This window comes from Euleptes europaea, chromosome 1 (genome assembly GCF_029931775.1).
Source record: "Euleptes europaea isolate rEulEur1 chromosome 1, rEulEur1.hap1, whole genome shotgun sequence".
NCBI classification, from domain to species: Eukaryota; Metazoa; Chordata; class Lepidosauria; order Squamata; family Sphaerodactylidae; genus Euleptes; species Euleptes europaea.
In genome coordinates, this window is record NC_079312.1 from 3,262,928 (window position 1) to 3,282,257 (window position 19,330).

General features: G+C 47.7%; 1 protein-coding gene across 1 annotated transcript; it reads left to right on the forward strand.

Moving 5' to 3' along the window:
• The first annotated feature begins 2,046 nt into the window (after positions 1-2,046).
• Positions 2,047-16,578, forward strand: LOC130493427 (class I histocompatibility antigen, F10 alpha chain-like). The gene is made up of 8 exons (XM_056867162.1): positions 2,047-2,116; positions 6,109-6,702; positions 9,531-9,800; positions 11,238-11,447; positions 13,529-13,789; positions 14,221-14,301; positions 14,997-15,029; positions 16,574-16,578. Exons 1-8 carry the CDS (start codon positions 2,047-2,049, stop codon positions 16,576-16,578), a joined length of 1,524 nt encoding a protein of 507 aa, XP_056723140.1.
• The last annotated feature ends 2,752 nt before the right edge of the window (positions 16,579-19,330 follow it).

Consider the following 19,330-nt stretch of genomic DNA (forward strand, 5'->3'; position numbering starts at 1 on the left):
TTTCTTTTGTGATGTGCTGTTTTAACGATTTTACTGGAATTTTATAGAATTGCCTGTTATGACTTATGAACTGCCCTGAGCCCAGCTTTGCTGGGGAGGGCAGGATATAAGATTAATAAAATAAAATAAATACATAAAAAGGGCAATCAACCGGATGGGACATTCAATGAACAGTACAATAAGATTTGAACTGAAGAACCCTGAAAACAAGCAGAAATCTCAAACACAGCTGAAACAAAACATGAGCTTTTAAACATGATATGTTAAGTGGTGTAGAAACTACCTAGTATGAAGCATACTTATAGTGACAGGTAGTAGTACAGTGGTGTAGGCCACAGTATCTATCCCTTTACCAACCCAACTTTCTGGCTATTTCCATACAGTTCAGCCCCATTTACCTGTGCAAAAAAGCCCTCTTGAATAAATCTGTTTTGCATAGTTTGCAAAAAGCCAGGAGAGTGTCATCAGCAAATATGGAGGTAGGAACTACAGGTAAGTACCTGGGAACCCATTTCAGCCTCCAGGGCCTGGTGATGTAGAAAATAGTACATGTGATGGAATTAGGGTTGCCAGCTCTGGCTTGGGAAATTCCTGGACATTTGGGGGTGGAGCTGGGGAGGAGGAGGAAGAAGAAGAGGAAGAAGAAGAATGTCATACATTCCCCCCTCCAAAGGGGCCATTTTTGCCAGGGGAAGTGTAGTTCAGATATCAGTTGTAATTCAGGGAGATCTCCAAACCCCACTGGGATGAAATATTTGTAAGGAGGGCTCATTCCCCCCTCTTCTGTTCAATGAAATCCTGTATCCCCCCCATCAGAAATTAGAAACATTAACCCCTTTGACCTCACAACACTGAGTTATATTGCTAGGTTTGAGTCCAGTAGGATCTTAGAGACCAACAAGATTTTGGGACTATGAGCTTCGGAGAATCAAAGCTCCCTTGGTCAGAAACCAGCTTTGTTCGATGTTTTATATTTATCATTGGTCCAGATCCTTACTGATTTTGCTGGCTTTGGGTGCTTCTTCAGGTCTCCAAGCAGAGGAAGGTCAGACCAGAGCCAACAGGTTGAAATTAAATCACAAGAGTTTTTGGCTAAACATTAGGAAGAACTTCCTAACAGTTCCTCAGTGGAACAGGCTTCCTCGGGAGGTGGTGGGCTCTCCTTCTTTGGAGGTTTTTAATCAGAGGCTAGATGGCCATCTGACAGCAATGCTTATTCTGTGGAGGAGGGCAGGAAGGGTTGCATCAGTGCTTGGCTCCTGTGGTCCTTTCTTACATGCCCAGGTAGTGCCAATCGACACTTTGGGGTCAGGAAGCAATTTTCCTCCAGATTGGCCAGAGATCCAGAAGGGTTTTTTTTGCCTTTCCCTAGGCTGTCAAAGAGAGGACATTTTGGAGGACTTTCATTCATAGGGTCGCCATGAGTCAGAAGCGACTTGACGGCACTTAACACACACAATGGGGGAGTGAGGGGGAGAGTGAGTTGTGAATTTCTTGCATTGTGCAGGGGGTTGGACTAGATGATCTTAGAGGTCCCTTCCAACTCTATGATTCTATTATTTTATTTATACTTTGCTCTATCCCAGCCAAGGTGGCTCAGAGCAGGTCACATCAAACATTATTCGCATACAATCGGTGAAGGCTTTTCCCTGCTATCTGGAGACTCAACCCGGTACGGTGTTCATGCCAAGCAGGTCTTCTTCTGCCCCTGAACTGGGGCCTCTCCCCCCCCCTTTATCAAACCCTCTTCCTCATTTATTCTCCGATTTCCCCGAGGGGGGGTGGAAGGGAGAGAGAGGGAAACTCTTGGACGGAGGGGCTCTCTCGGAGGCACTGCGGAGCCAAACTTTCTCCTGCTCGGACTTTCTCCCCGCGCCTGTCCAACCCAAAGGAGATCTGCTCCGAGACGGGAGCGCGATGCTTCCTGTCAGCCCGCAACCGCCCCCGCCGTCCCAGCTTCATCTTCAGCCGATTCCCACCCCATCGCACCCCCCTCCGCCCAGAAGGCAGATCTGGGGCGACCAGAGGCGCTGGCTTGCGCTCCGGATGGCATTGGTGCAGCCGCCGCTGCTGGTCCTGGGGGCGACCGCCCTCCTCCTTCTGGGGGGCTGCTCTGGTGAGTGCCACCGGGGGGGGGTAAACCCCCCCTCCCCATGCGCTGGGGAGGTTGGGGGCAGAACTGGCACCCACCTGAACAAGTGTGTGCATGTGTGCATGCGTGTGTTCTGGGCATCGGGTTGGATGCAGCGACACCTGGGCGCAAGGATCGTGGATTTGAGCCCCCTCCCCGCTGGGCGGAAGGGGACTTGGGGCAGGTGAGCGGCAGGCACCCTTTTGCCTTGTGACAGCAAGGTAGACTTCCCCTGACTATGGAAGATCCACTGATTTAGCAATTTGTAATAATCTCTTTTCCTTTCTGTAAAATGTATTAGGACAGCCAGGGAATAGCTTGTTGCTGGGCAGAATCTCCCTGTATGTCTGTGTGCTAAGGAAGTGGGTTAAGAGTCATGGAGAGTCAGAGTGAACTATAAACATTGATAGGAGAAACTGGATAGAACTGAACTGTACTGCGCCGCCTCGATGTCTGGAGTGCTATCAGCCTACCCTGAATGTTGATGGGTTGTCAGATCTTGAATTTGGATAAATATCCCTTCCTCAGTATGATCGGGGCTCAGAGATTTTTACTCGATAGAGTGCTCTGGGTCGCAGCTGCCAGAATAAACTGTTTTCTTGAATATCGATCTGCAGGTCTCTCTCTCCCCCCCACGAACCCCCATTTTGCCATATCAGCCTTGACGGATGGGCACATCCAGCAGAGTGCGTTTGCTCAGCCTGGAAGAAGAGCAGGGTGAGGAAAGGGAGGGGCCGCAGCTCAGTGGCAGAGCGTCTGCTTGGCATGCAGAAGGTCCCGGGTTCAACCCCTGGCATCCCCAGTTAAAAGGATCGGGTAGCAGGTGATGTGAAAGACCTCCGCCTGAGACTCTGGAGAGCTGCTGCCGGTCCGAGTAGGCGATGCTCACCTTGGTGGACCGATGGTCTGACTCAATGTAAGGCAGCTTCATGTGGGTTCCTGTGAACGGCAGACCGGTGGCACTGTCACATATTTGTGATCCTAATCATATGTATGCATTTTGATCGATGCATTCTCATGCAGTTTCACAACCTCTCTAAGGTTTCGCAAGGGTTCATGAATAATACAGAACCACCTTTGAACCTGACAATTGGTTAGTATAGCTCAGCATTGCTCAACCAGGGTTCCCCAGAACCTAGGGTTCTGCGAGAAATCGCTTGGGGTTCCATGAGAAATAGTGATGAATAGGCTAATTATATGTAAATCATATATAGATAATATATAATCGTAAGTAGGGGTTCCCTGAGACATGAATATTCTTTCAAGGATTCCACAAGGGTAAAAAGGTTGAGAAACTGATGGTTGATCACCTTTTTGATAGAAAAAAGGTGCCAATTTGTGCCTTATAACTTTACTTTGAGAATTTAATGGGTCTGCTTCAGTATAAGGCTGCTTCATGTCTCCAAGGGCAGATGTGAACCCTCTTGTTCCAGACCAGACACCAGCTCCTGGGCCAGTCCTTTTCCCTCAGTATGTTTTTGCAAGCACAAGAAGAATTAGGTGAGTCGCATTATAGGAACTAGAGAGCGTTATGTCAATATATTTGACTTTCAACAAGGGAGTGGGCGTGGCTCAGTGAAGGAGCCTGTGCTTTGCATGAAGAAGGTCCCAGGTTCAATCCTTGTCCTCTGCAGCTAAAAGGACCAGGCGTTGAGTGATGTGCAAGACGTTTCTCTGCACATCCTGGAGAGTCCCTGGAGAGCCACAGCCAGTTTGAGTAGGCAGTTCTGGCTTCTGGGTTTGATGGACCAATGATCTGATTCACTATAAAGCAGCTTTGTGTGTGTGTGTGTGTGTGCGCGTGCTTTCCTGCTTATCTGAGCACAGTGCTGAATCCGTTCTGAAATCTTTTGAAGGAGCTTTGTAATATTTCCGTGATCGTCTCCTTCACCCCTTGTGGCCTTTTATGCAGGGACGTTACCCTGCAGTCACCCCACTGACTGCTTCAGGGCTTCCCTTAGATGATGCAGGCGTTTTGCGACTGTCAGAGGTCGCCTCGCTCTCCCCCCACATTTCCCCCCACATTTTCAAGATTCGGGCTAAAGCAGCATCTGGAAAATGCGGGCAAAATGTGGGGGGGGGGAGAGAGGCGACCTCTGACAGTCGCAAAATGGCTGCAAAATCTAAGAGAAGCCCCGAAGCAGTCAGTGGGGTGATCGCGGGGTAATGTTCCTGCATAAAAGGCCTGAACCTCTTCTTCCCCTGCTCATCTTGATGCCAGGGCAGTGCTTCATGCAGAAACTGTTGTGAGACTTTGGGAAAGATAGTAGAGACAGGAGAAGAGGATGCCTTCTTTCCCCCCCCCCTGGGGTGCAGATGTGATTGGGTAATAAATCACCATCCCATAAGCACAAATACACACTCCTATATTAAATCCCTGGTCTCTCTCTCTTTAAAAAAAGTTCTCAGGAAGCAGGTTTTGGGAAGTTCCTTGCTGTACCCAAGGGAGCTGCTGCCAAACATGAGAACCTCAGGAAAAAAAACCCTGCTGGATCAGGCCAAGGGTCCCTCTAGTCCCGCATCCTGTTTCCCACAAGCAGGGCTAAAGTCCACCCACACACCCCACCCTCCTCCTCCTCCTGGCAATTGACATTCTCAGGGTTTCTGTCTCTGAACAAGAAATTCCCACTCAGCCATCATGACTAATAGCCACAAATAATCCCCCTATGAGTTTTAAATCGAATAGCCACCACTACATCCCACTGCAAGTGAGTCCCACCAGTTAATAAACGTTTTACATTATTAATTGTATAATTGCATTGTATGATTGTATAACTGCATTGTATGAAGATGTATGCCCCTTTATCTGTCCTGCAGCACCTTAAAGCCCAAAATCGAGATTGACAGGGTACAAGCTTTGGAGCCTCTCTAAAGAGGGGTCCCCAACCTTTTTGAGCCTGTGGGCACGTTTGGAATTCTAACATGGCATGGTGGGCTCAGCAACAAAATGGTTGCCATAAAATGACTGCCACAGGAGGCAGAGGCAGCCACAAAATGATTGTCACAGCTTAATCTCCAATAGTCAGTCAGAAGTTGGGCAAAAACCCTACCTAGCCCACTTCCTAAAAACACTTGGCAGGCACCAGAAAAGGTGTCAGCACACGTCATGGCACCCACGGGCACCACATTGAGAACCTCTGCTCTAAAGCTTATACCCTGAAACTCTTGTCTCTAAGGTGCTGCTGGACTCGAATCTAGCTGTTCTACTGCAAACCAACATGGCTACCCACCTGAAACTTTGTCACTGGGGGTGTGGGGGGAAGGTAATCATGAATTTCCTGCATTGTACAAGGGGTTGGACTAGATGATCCTGGTGGTACCTTCCAACTCTATGGTTCTATGATCTCCTACTGCCTGGTCCTTTTAACTGGAGAGGCCAGGGATTGAACCTGTGACCTTCTGTATACGAAGCAGAAGCTCTTCCACTGAGCCACATGCAGGCATTTCAGAGTGGCAGCACTCCTGATGGTCTCAGCAGCAGTAGTACCAGTGGCATGCATCAGCCAGTGTTGTTGGGGAAAGGGCACGTACAGGAGTCAGGTGGCTGTGAATGCTGGCAGGTTGTAGGGCTTGTGAGCAGGGCAGTCAGGTGGGTGAGGCAAAGGCAGGTGGGTTTAAAGGGAGGCATGAATTGGGGCAGATCCCAGATTCTGGAAATGGCACTGTTCATAGATTCTTTTTTTAAAGGAGGGAAAAGGCCCAAAGTTGTCCATTTCTGATCTATTGGGTTAAGCCAAGCTGGAGTACAAGGAACAGTCACTAACTTGCAAATAATTTTTTTCCTGAACACTGATGAGTAAACGTCAGATTCTGAATCTAAAAGTTGTTGGGTGTGTAAAGTTGCTGCCAGCTTATGGCAATCCAGTAGGGTTTTCAAGGCAAGAGACTAACAGAGGTGGTTTGCCATTGCCTTCAAGTTGCTAGCCAGGCCATATTTATAAATGACTGATGGACTCATCTCCTCCTCCTGCTTCCAGGTGAAGACTGCAGGGATGAAGGAGATGAAGACCTCTGCAGCCCTTTCTGCTTCCTCAATGAATTCCAGTGCCAGAACGGGCAATTCGTCCCTGAGCTTTGGACCTGTGATGGGTATGACGACTGTGGTGATGACAGCGACGAAGCTGGCTGCCCTTGCCAGTTCTTCCAGTGCAAGAATGGGCACCGGGTCGAGGAGAGCGAACTCTGCAATGGAGATGACAACTGTCGGGACGGCAGCGACGAAGCTGGTTGCGCCTGCACTGACAGCCAGTTCCAGTGCACCAATGGGCGCTGTGTGCCCATCGAACTGAGCTGCGACGGGTTTGACCACTGCGGAGATGACAGTGACGAAGCCAACTGCAACTGCACCGAGTCCCAGTTCCAGTGCCGGAACGGGCGCTGCATTTACGAGTTTTGGACCTGTGATGGAGTTGACCACTGTCTGGATGACAGCGATGAAGCCAACTGTACTTGTGCCAGTGACCAGTTCACATGCAAGAACCAGCGCTGCGTCCCTGAACTTTCGGCCTGTGATGGGGAAGACAACTGTGGGGACAACAGCGATGAGAACAATGCCCTCTGTGCTGTTCAGGGTGAGGGTCTGAGTGGAGAAAGGCTGGTCATGCCATGCATTGGTAGGGCTGCCAACCACCAGGTGGGGCCTGGCCAGGTGGGGCTGCCAACCTCCAGGTGGGGCCTCAGAATTACAGTTGATCTCCAGATGACCAAGATCAGTTCCCCTGGAGGAAATGGCTGCTTTAGAGGGTGGACCAATGGGTGTTATACCCCAATGAGCTCCCTCCCCTCCCCAAACCCCACCCTCCCCAGTCTCCACCCCCAAAATCTCCAGGAATTCTCCCAGCTGGAGATGGCAGCCCTAGGAAATTGGTAAGTTCTTCAGAGGTCTGCACCAAGGAAGCATTCTAACCTCAAAACATGACCGTACTTTTGAGAGAAGGTTGCCAAATTCCTGGAGATTTGGAGGTAGTGCTTGGCAAAGGAAGAGAGCTCAGCAGGGATGGGATGCCATAGAGTCCACCATCTGAAGCAGCCATTTTCTCCAGGGCAAACTGATCTGTGTAGTCTGGAGGCCAATTGGAATTCCAGGAGAACTCTAGGGTCCATTGGAGGTTTGTTTATTTGTTTAAAAATCCTTTTATGCCACCTTGACATCTGATCAGGCTCCCCAAGGAGGTGCACCAAAAAAACATTAAAACATGTACACAATTAAAAATAGAATTGAAAATTTTAAGGTGTTTTCACACACACGTGTGCTTTAAATATACTTTCAACGCCCTTCAGCCATCAATCGCAAGTGGATTTTGCCCTTTCACACAGTCCAGTCCAGTTGAAAAGTGCAATGAAAATGCATTATTCGGCATGTGTGAAAGTGCCCTTAAGGAAACCTGCTCAGTTGGTGTGTCTTTCCTCATAAATACAATATTTGAGTTTTAGGGTAGTATTTAAAAAGGTAAAGGTCCCCTGTGCAAGCATGGGGTCATTCCTGACCCATGGGGTGATGTCACATTCCGACGTTTACTAGACAGACTATGTTTACAGGGTGGTTTGCCAGTGCCTTCCCCAGTCATCTTCCCTTTACTCCAGCAAACTGGGTACTCCTTTTACCAACCTTGGAAGGATGGAAGACTGAGTCAACCTTGAGCCGGCTACCTGAAACCAACTTCCGTTGGGATTGAACTCAGGTGTCAGCAGAACTTGGACTGCAGTACTGCAGTTTACCACTCTGCGCCACGGGGCTCTGTCAGGTAGTATTTAGCTCTTTCTTTTTCTTCCTTCACCACTTTTATCTCTCTCTCTTTTTGCACTTTGAACTCTGTTAGGAGAAGAAGGGAAGTTGTTTCATGATTGGCTGGCCCTTGCACCAAACATCCAATTTGTGCTTCAAGCCAGAATAAGGCTTGAACGCATCCTGTCTGTCAGAAACACCGTGAGTTTGCTTCCACCATGGTCTCCCTCCTGAAAGCATGTACTTCGCATGCACCCTTGAATGTCTTACTTACAAAATCCCATTTCTGTGAAACCAAAGAACAGGTGCTTAGGGCTTGTGGCTCAGTGGTAGAGACCATCCCAGCCAGAGACTCCAACTACAGCATGAATTCTTGCCACACCCCCGTACTTTATGAAGGTTTTGGAGTGAGGTGTCAATTCATTTTGTGTGTGTGTGTGCAGTCAAGTCACATCTGCCTTATCATGAGACTTTCAAAGGTGGTTCATCATTGCCTGCCTCCATGTCACGACCCTGGTATTCCTTGGAGCTCTCCCATCCAAGTACTAACCAGGGCTGACCCTGCTTAGCTTCTGAGATCTGACAAGATCGGGCCAGCCATTTTAAAAAGAAGCCATCCATTTTGGAAACTTGAAACATTTTGAGGAGCAGGTGGGGGTGAGGTATCTTCATGAGTGCCACAACAGCTAGCCAACCAGCATCTACAGAGCCAAACAATCAGCCACTTCAGGACAGAGGAAGAATGGATAACTCAAGTTCTGCTTCACAGTGGTTGTATACTGGAAGATGTCTTCCCCCCCTTTTGTTAACAACCCATCCACAGGACTCGTGCGGTGCTTTCTGTCTACCTCCTGCCCCACAATTGTTCTGAGTCTCTAGTGTGGTATAGGGTTGGCCTTCAGAGGGGAATGGGAGGGGGAATTCTTGTGGGGGGCAGCCAGGAAGGGTTCCTGCCCCCACCAGTGTCTAGTCCTGGCCTCTCTCTTTTCTTGCTTCTTCCTTAATTTCCTTCCTTTTTTCAGTTTCTGCCATCCCACACCACTTCCTTTAATGCTTAACACATCTCTATTACCTATCTCCAGCTACTCACAACCTGCACTTAATTTATGGTGGGACAATATGCCCTCTTTCTGCCATGATGGATAAGGCACAATTGTGGCTCAGTGGTACAGCACTTGCTTGGCATGCAAAAGGTCCCAGGTTCAATTCCCAGCATCTCCATTTAAAAGGCTCAGGTAGGAGGTGATGTGAAAGACCTCTGTCTGAGACCCTGGAGAGCGCCTGCCAGTCTGGGTAGACAATACTGACATTGATGGACCAAGGGTCTGATTTTGGATAAAGCAGTTTCATGTGTTCATGTGATCATCATATGAAGGGGGGTTGTAGATGATTTTGGGTCTCCTTGACTGTGGTGGAGAGTGCCACCAAGTCACAGCTGACTTATGGCGACCCCATGGGATTTTCAAGGCAAGAGACATTTGGAGGTGGTTGGCCATTGTCTGCCTCCACATGGTCTGGGAGAGTTCTGAGAGAATCGTGACAAGACCAAGGTCACCCAGCAGGCTTCATGTGGAGGTGTGGGGATAGAGTCTGCCACTCTTAACCACTACACCATGCCGGCACTCTTTCCTTGGATACAGGCTCCCTGACTCTTCCACCTCTCTTCCTTTTCAGGCTCCACCGCACTCTCTCTCTTCTATTTCCGCACAGTAGTGACCAAATTTGACCAGGGATTGCCCCGTTTCATAGAAGTGGGCTACATGGATGATCAGCCCATCGAGTACTTTGACAGCCACACCAGAAGGGTGCTCCCTCGGGCACCCTGGATGGAGGAGAATCTGAATGAGCAGTACTGGAACGAACAGACCGACCTTGTGCACGTTAACGAGAGGTGGCTCCGAGATTACCTCTTGATTCTGCAGAATCACTACAACCAGACTGGGGGTGAGTTAAAGGGGGGGTACACTCTTTGTGCCCATTCCCTCCTTCCATCGTGAGAACTGCCCATTTCTTCCTACTCTCTACTTCAGGGGTCCCCAACCTTTTTGAGCCTGCGGAGACATTTGGAATTCTGACAGGGCATGGTGGGCGCAGCAACAAAATGGCTGCCACAAGAGGCGGAGCCAGCCACAAAATGATTGCCACAGCTTAACTTCAGTAACAGTGCAGATCCTGTTGCCAAAGCAACATATTTTAAAAATCTGCACAGCCATTCAAATCTCCAATAGTCAATCAGAAGCCTTGCTGGGTAAAAACCCTACCTTGCCCAGCCCACTTCCTAAAAACTCTTGACGGCATGATAAAAGGTGTCTGAAGGCGCCAGGGTGCCTACGGACATCATGTTGGGGACCCCTGCTCTCCTTCCTATCATTTAACCAATTTTTAATCCATAAGAGGGACTGCCCTCTTATTCCAAGACTGCTTAGCTTACCAAAGACAACAAATGGCTTAACTTGATATTTTTGTAAGCTGCTTTGGGTCTTAATCAGGGAGAGAAGTGATATAACAGACATCCTTAATAAACATACAAACAAATAAACCTGCACTTCACAGGCATCTGGGTGATATTTGCATGCTAATAAAGAAATCATGCTGATAAGGCTTGCCTACTGCCTTATGAACCTGCACAACCACTAATCTTTGGAGGCTCTGCTTTGGATGCCCCCGACATCTGAGATTAGTTGGGTAGCCAACCCTGGAAAGATCCTTCTCGGTTGTGGCACCAAAGCTCTGGAACTCTCTCCCTAGGGAGATTCATCCATACCTTTCTGTTGCCGTCTTCTGCCAACAGGTGAAAACTTTTTTATTTCATTGCACATTCCCTCAGCGATCCCTGTTTTAAATTGTTAGCTGCCTTGTTGGCTCTTGTGAGGGCAGAAAGGTGACATATAAAGTTAGTAAATACTGTAGATACAATAAATTTTCTGTGAGTATAATAAGCAGGGGATGGATGCCCCATGTAACAGTCACTGCACTTCAAGAAATGGTCTTAAGTATTCCCATATTCTGGTGAACTGTTCACAGGGTACTGCAGAAAACTGTGAGTGTACTTTTTTTGGGGGGTGGGCATTTAAAGGTCTTGTCTTTTACTAGGTATTAGCTTAAGAATCTGAAATTTCATTCCCAAATTGCCAAAGCACAAAGCAAAAAACAAAAACCTTCTGAATGGCAAAAGAAGAAGAAGCAAAAAGCAAGAAGGGAGTATGTGATGCCTGCTCCATATACAAATGTGATTGCAATACATATTTTAAATTATATCAGCCTGGTCTGGCCTTAGCATAGACTGGCCTTTTGTGTGAATGGGGGATGGGACTGGGGAGTGTCCTGTATTCTTCAGTCCCATCCATGGCCACCCTCTGCAGACCCAACCTTCTTTTCCAGAGTTTCACACCTTCCAGTGTGTCCAGGGCTGTGAACTGAGTGAAGACCAGACCAAAAGGAGGTATTATCACCGGGAAGCTTATGACGGGAGGGACCTCGACAGAAGGGCCCATGAGGAGACGGGTCACTGGAAATACTTCCGCCACGAGGACTGCATCGAAGAGCTGAAGGAATACCTGGACTATGGGAGAAAAGCTCTCCAGAGGAAAGGTGAGGTAGGGTTGCCAGCTCCCTCTTCACCACTGGCAGGAGGTTTTAGGGGTAGAGCCTGAGGAGGGCGGGGTTTGGGGAGCTACTTCAATGCCATAGAGTCCAATTGCCAAAGTGGCTATTTTCTCCAGGTGAACTGATCTCTATCAGCTGGAAATCATTTGTAATAGCAGGAGATCTCCAGCTAGTAGGGTTGGCAACCCTACAGTGAGGGGAGAAAATTATAGTTCTTCTATAGTCTACCTATACACCCTTTACACAGGGGATGGAAGTTGGCGAATGTATTACCTAAGACCAGTGCCGGTTCCAGAGCAGGGAGCAGCATGGACTCTGAGCAATCTTCATCCTGTGCTAGCTTTCTACTTGCACGTGGGATTTCCCCTCCACTTACGGAAATTCTAGAATGTCATTCCTCTACCTGAAATCTGAAGTGGTGTGGTCCATTTAACCAATTTAGGAATGGATTTTGCTCCTGAAAGCTTTTTGGAACACACCAGAAACAGTCACAGAGTGAATGTCATGCTGGGCCGGACCATTTCAGATGACAGGAAGAAAGGGGTGGTAGAGTCTGAACATCCAAATGCCCCTTGCCAAAAAGAAACCCTCCTCCTGCCTTTGGTCTGCTCAACTCCAGTGACTGGCAGCGTCATTATGTTCCAGGTCCCAAATCCATCTCCTCTGTGCTTAGAAACAGAATCCTCTGGGGGCTCTCCAAGGGCTTTCTGTTCCACTTGAACTTGTCCAGCTACAAATCCCATTGATGTGTCCATCCCTAGTAAGGATGGGGAATATTTTTTATTTATTTAGGGGTGTGTGTGTGTGTGTGTGTGTGTGTGTGTGTGTGTGTGTGTGTGTGTGAAGTGCAGTCAAGTCGCTTCCGATTCATGGCGACCCTATGAATGAATGTCCTCCAAAATTTATTTTAGTTACTATATTTATAATAGCAGCCTCTAGCCCTGATTAGCCTGATCTCGTCAGCTCTCAGAAGCTAAGCAGGGCCGTCCCTGGTTAGTACTTGGATGGTAGACCACCAAAGAAATCCAGGGTCATGACTCAGATGCAGGTGATGGCAAACCATCTCTGCTCACCTCTTGCCTTGGAAACCATGAGTCGATTATGGATGGAGTTTCCGCAACCTGTGTCAGGTCAGACTATTTCCCCCCAAAGCCCTTCCATAAATCATTAACTCTTGTCAAACAAACAGTGTCTTGTATAAAATATTGTCGAAGGCTTTCACGGTCAGAGTTCATTGGTTCTTGTTGGTTATCCGGGCTGTGTAACCGTGGTCTTGGTATTTTTTTCCTGACGTTTCGCCAGCAGCTGTGGCAGGCATCTTCAGAGGAGTAACACTGAAGGACAGTGTCTCTGGCCTTCAGTGTTACTCCTCTGAAGATGCCTGCCACAATTGCTGGCGAAACGTCAGGAAAGAAAATACCAAGACCACGGTTACACAGTCTGGATAACCTACAAGAACCAGTGTCTTGTATAAATTATCTCTCAGATTGACAGCTCCCAAAAGGATTCCTTTACAATCCTTTGACTATTAAAATTAGGATTTAACAAATATACAGATGTTTTGGGGACTGATCTTCTTTAGACCACATGGGAGGAGGACATGAGTTTATCGGGTTCATAAAAGACTGTGCCTTATGTCTCCCATTTCCCTCAAACTTTAAAATGTCTCTTTTAAAATGCTAATTTTCATTAGAAATCTTTCTTTCCCTCCTCCCCCACAGCAAAATTTGATGCCCCTTTTTTGCTTCAGCTGTTCCCAGTTATTGCCTGTCTTCTGACTGTCTCCCTCCCCCATGCACACCAAATAAAACTGTCCCGGCACCCTGGAATCCTGCCCAGGCACTTAAACAAACATTCCAAAATCTCTGGGGTTTCTGCTTGAACATTATAATTCAGGTCAGCCCAGTCAGACACAGAAAATTCTTGTGTTGAGGTACTCAGACGTGAAGGCCAGGAATTTATGCAATGAAATATGTACGTCTAATACCTTCCCTTTCAAGCACAGTCCCAATCCTACCAACCAAGGGAGAGGTGCAGTCTTAAGGAATTGTTCCCATTTTTTGCAGAGTCCCCAATAGTGAAAATGATGCACAGAAAGGGCAACGCCAGTCTGGAAACCCTCGTCTGCCGGATCTATGGCTTCTACCCCAAGCGAATCAAGGTCACCTGGAGGAAGGACGGGGCAGTTCGGGAGCAGGAGACTCTCCGTGGGGGTGTCGTCCCCAACTGGGATGGGACCTTCTACACCTGGCTCAGTATCCAGATCGATCCCCAGGACCGGGACCACTACCAGTGCCATGTGGAACACGTTGCCCTGGAGCAGGCTGGTGAGAGAATGCAGGGCAGGGTTGCCCTTTTTCCTCAGGCAACTGGGGGAGATTTATCTTGCTGGAAGGGAGTCTCGCCAGTGACATAATGATGTCACGGGCAATGCACTGTCATTGCTGCCGATGTGCTAATTTCTCTTCCTGTGCTCTCGGAAGCGATGTCAGCATGTTTCTGGGGATGATCTGGGCAAAACACTATGGTTAAACTATAGGGGATTGGACTAGATGGCCTGTATGGCCCCTTCCAACTCTTATGATTCTATGAGCCATAGAGTTTTGCCCAAATGGTTTTCTTCAGGGGAACTGATCTCTGTAGTGTGGAGATCAATTGTAATTCTAGGAGAAAACCCAGGCCCTACCTGGAGGTTGGCACACCTAGCTGAAATTGTTTGGGGATTCACATCAATCACTTTGCTCTTTTTGCATTTCAGACTCAACATGGCCCATTGTGGCGGGCGTCTTGGGGGCTGTGGCTGCCCTTCTGCTCCTGGCCGGGATCCTTTGGTACATCAGTAAGTAAACAGTGCACGGGGAGTCATTGTGAGGTGCATTATCGGCAGCAGAAGCTGTAACCCCCTCCCCACAAGCACCACACCCGGCTGTGCCAACAAGCACTTCTCCCCTAAACAGTGTTGTGGACATCAATTGGAAATGTCATCTAGTCGTCTCTCTGCTTTTCAAGAAAGATTCTCCATGCATTGTGGTTAAATAATGCCCTGACCCAGATGGCCCAGGCTGGTCTGATCGCATTAGATCTCACAAGCTAAGCAGGGTCAGCCTTGGTTAATACTTGGATGAGACCACCAAGAAAGTCCAGAGTCTCTACACAGAGGCAGGCAGAATGATGAGGAAGAAGTGTGGAAGGTGTTGTTGTTGCCTGCAGGTGGCTGACATTATCCTGTGCCGCAGGTTAAATATGAATGTCCTTCACAGCCCTGCTGGAAGGAAGCTGCCCAGTCTGGATTCTCAGATCTTCCTCTGTGGTCCTGGTTTCCCAGCCAATGTATATGATAGGCCGGCTCTGTTTTTGGTTGGTTTATGCTTTATTAATATTTACAGTTCTAGTGTCTCTCTGTGTTGAGGGTGTGCTCAGCCTGTGGCTGAAGCAACCAGATTAATCTTCTCTGAAAGGGAGCGAGAGAAAGAGGAGGCAGGCACGCCTGTCTCTGCCCACCCACAAACTCTCTGTTTTCTCTCTCCCTTTCAGCAAGGGCCCGAGTGTCTGCCAACAACCTCAGAGGTAAGTGTGAGAAAAATCCCATCCTAGTAGCCAGGAATTTGGGAGGGGTCATGACTCAATGGTAGAGCATCTGCTCTCCACTTGAGAGGACCAGGCAGGAGGTGATGGGAAAGACCTGGACCTCAGACCCTGGAGAGCAGCTGCCAGTCTGGGTTGAGAATGCTGATCTTGATGGACCGATAGTCTGATTCAGTATAAGGCAGGTTCATGTATTCATGTTAATTCTGCCTCAAGGCTGTGGGGGAAAAGAGAGATGTCTGTCTTCTAAGAGACCTTTGGGGAGGACGATCAACACCCCCATCCCTACTACTAGCCCTCTGCCATTCCAATTCAACGTTTTAAGGGGGATGAAGGCCCCCCCACACACATATATACACACACACACACACACACACACACACACACACACACACACACACACTGAGAGCCAGTGTGGTGTAGTGGATAGAATGGTGGACTAAGACCCTGAGTTCAAATCCCCATTTCTACCATGGGTACCTTGGGCCCATGATGAACTCTCAGCCTGGCCTACCTCACAGGGTTGTTGTGAAAAAATAAGATAGGTTCTAAGCTTCTTTGAATCCCAGCACAGGAGAAAAAATATTATATAAATAAATGCATAAATGCATACGTGGGTTGAAGACCTCAACAGTTCTTTTTTCCTCCCACACAGGGAACAATCCTGACACCCAACAACCCTAAACAAGGTGAGTGATAGAGGATGGGGATGGGTGTAGGAAGGGGAAGGGGTGTGGCCAAGTCTCCAGCAGGAGATACCAAATGCAATCACAACATTTAGGGAGAAATCCCAGTTCTCACCTTCACACCCCATCCTTAAGCTGTCCTGCCCAGAAATGGTGCAGGGGGAATCCAAGAACTTCTGAATGGAGATCAGAGACATATTCCCCTCTGAGCTTATGGAACATACTGCCACTGCCACAAGTTTTAGCAATCTTTTTAGGTGGCTGTTAAAGGGGAACCTTAAAGAATCTAGATTCTGTGAGGTATCCTGTAACTCAGCAGTGATGACTAAGGCACTGGAGTAATTGCTGGTGGGGGAACTATTCCTTATGTACAATGGGAAAGAGATTCCTTACCCTAACAATGCATGAAACTGAGTTTCAGGAAGAAGATTCAGCCTACGAGTTCCTTGCCAACTTCCTCAGCTGAGCCTGCTGCCTCTGCTCCACTGCCCAGGGGTAGAGATAGGGTTACCAACCTCCAGGTGGTGGCTGGAGATCTCCTGGGATTACAATTGATTTCCAGGCAATAGAGATCAGTTCACCTGGAGAAAATGGCCATTTTGGAAGATGGACTCTATGGCATTACATACCATTGAAGTCTTTCCTCTCCCCAAACCCTGCCATCCTCAGGCTCCACCCCCAAAATCTCCAGGTATTTCACAGCTCGGAGCTGGCAACTCTACGTAGAGAAGGGGGCTGAGATCCAACCAGACATTTCCTCCTGCCGGTTGAAACTTGACTCCTGGATTTGTGTTATTGGAGCTTCACCCAAGCCAGGTTCTCTTTCTCTTAATTCTGCAGCGTGATCCCTCACACTACCACCAGTTCAAGAAGGATAGAGCAAAGAGGACCCATGTCTCTTCTAGTTCCACCACTCTTCTAGATTCATCAGTTGCCTTTTTGAGGACTTCACCTCCTCTGTGCTCTTGAGAAGAAGGCCACCAAGAGATCAAACTGCAGAGACTTTAGCTGGACTTTATGATTTCTTTCTGGCAGGATCAGACCAAAGATACATTGGAAGGAGGAATTCAAACAGATGCCTCCAGGGCTGGAGTGAATGTATTTAATTCAGATATCTGACAAAGGGAACTTTGATGCTCATACCACAAAATTCGTTTTGGTTTCCAAGGTGCTACTGGACTCGAATCTAGCTTAATTGTATTTAAATCACAAATAGCCGAAATGGAACAGAAACCAGCCTCCTCCCTGATATTGAGGAAAGTGGTATCCCTTGACACGAAAGGAAAATAACATCTCTCCCTTGCCCTCATTTAACATTACTTTCCCATGGAGTGTCTATCCAACATATGCAGAGTCAGGCAATGGCAAACCACCCTCTGTATGGCCTTTGTCCTGACCTGGATGGCCCAGGCTAGTCTGATCTCATCAGAGCTTAGAAGCGAAGCAGGGTCGGCCCAGGTTAGTACTTTAATGGGAGAATGTCAGGGAAGTCCAGGGTTGTTATGAAGAGGCAGGAAACGGCAAACCACCTCTTACCATCTCTTACCCTGAAAACCCTAAGAGCTTGCCATAAGTCAGCTGTGACTTGATACCATTTTCCAACACCACCATTATGTTTGCCATGAGCTGACATGAGACAAACAGCTTGATCTGATAACTGCATAAGACGATGCAGTGGGGGAATTCTTTCCCCTTTGTACTTCCCTCCTATGTTCAGTGGTGAAAAGTCAGAAATTTAAACTGAAAGGACCACATGTTCATACATATTCATTTCAGCCTTTTTAAACATTTCAAGACTTTCCATTTTAACCCTATATTATTCAAGCTATTGATTTTATTTTGCTATACTTTCACTCAGGATGGATGCTTTAGTCCTTCAATAAAATACACCGGTATTTCCCATTCTGGTTTTGGTTAATTTTTTTATTTTTATTTATTTATAAAATTTCCATGCAACCTCTCTGGAGAACATTTTACCACAGAGTTTTTAGAAGTCCTAGCGTATCCCATGATACGAGACATGATACTAGTCATGATGCATACCTATTCTCTCCAGGATCAGAGGAGCATGCCTATTATCTTCCCACTGCACAATGCAGGAAATTCACAACTACCTCCCACCCCACACCTCTAGTGACCCCTCCTTTGCAGTTTGAGCAGCTGTCAGGTTCTCCAGCCAACCTGGGCAATTCCCAATAAGCCACTCGCTCAGACAGCCAAGTCAGAAGCAGGTAAACTTTATTGTAGAAGCAACAGGTACAGCTAAGGTAACTTGCAGGTTCAAAGCTGCTAATGAGCGAGCCAGACTACAGAGCATAACTTAAGCATGGTTACATGATTACATCACAGGTGCAGTTTCTAACAAGCTTGGGAAAGGAACTGATAACGGTGTCTGGTGGTGGGAGAAGGGAGGATGAATGAAGAGTGAAGCAACCCTAACAAACACAGTCGCAAGGCCACGGCAAGGGGCGGGGGGAAACCAGGAGTGAGAACAGTGGGGCAAACATGTAAACACCCACGACCGGGCCTTTCCTCATGTCAAGAGCCTGACCGCTTGTACGGGCCAGCTCCAGCATGGCATCAGCGAAGAACCAAAAGACCACCTCTGACAGCAGCCCTCACAATATTATTAATTACAATAATTACTATTAGCTGGAGTCTTCCTGTATCTAACCCATTGGTCTTAAAATTAAATGTTGGCTTTTATTTTGTGTGTGTGTGTGCTGTTATTCCAGATTACCAGGAAATAAAATCCAGCCATGACTTTCAAGAGCAGTGAACAAAGCGTGTGATCTTTGTATCCGCATGTTGGCAACATGAGCCGGCTAATCAGGCAGTTCCCTGACTTGGAATAATGGCTGCTTGGGGTGGTCTGTTGTCATTCCCAAAGGGCATTTTACTCTTAATACCTCACAGGCAGCCAGGGGTGGCAGCTGCCTCAGCATCATTGTGGGTGTTCCAGATACAGTCATCTCCCCTGTGACCCACGTAGCTAATTAGGAGTGGATAATTTCTTGCAGCAGCGATTCTGCTGGGGATTCAGACCTGAGTAGGATTATATTAAATCTCACATTGGCAGATGAGTCCGGCCTCCTCTCCACCCTGGAGTCTTTTGTTAAAGAAAGGCAGGTTAAAAGTGTCTTTAATAAATAAATACCTTGTGGGTCAGGGGGTATTTACAAGCCCGCCTTTGGGGGCACGGCTGTTAGGGGTGACATCATACTGTTCTCCCCTCTGATGCTCCAGTTAGTGATCTCAAAGGGGTTATTTGGAGCAACCCCTTGAGGTCTGGTAAGAGGAAGAATAAATCACTATGATTTTGATAATTATATAGGGGATAATTACACCTCTGACATCCTAATCTTTGTGCATGACTCCTTGTGGACTGTAGAGGTGGAATGAAAATTGTTTATGCAGGTTCATACTCTGATAGGCTCAAGCGAGCTGAAAGGGTTGCTCAGCCTGAACTTTATTGACGAAACCAGGTCCTTAGAGTCAGAATCACAACCGCCACTTGGGATGCGTGACATGAACAATCCCTTCACACCCAAGGAGATTAATTATCTCTGAACAGCAGAAACTGCTTTCTGTTGAATC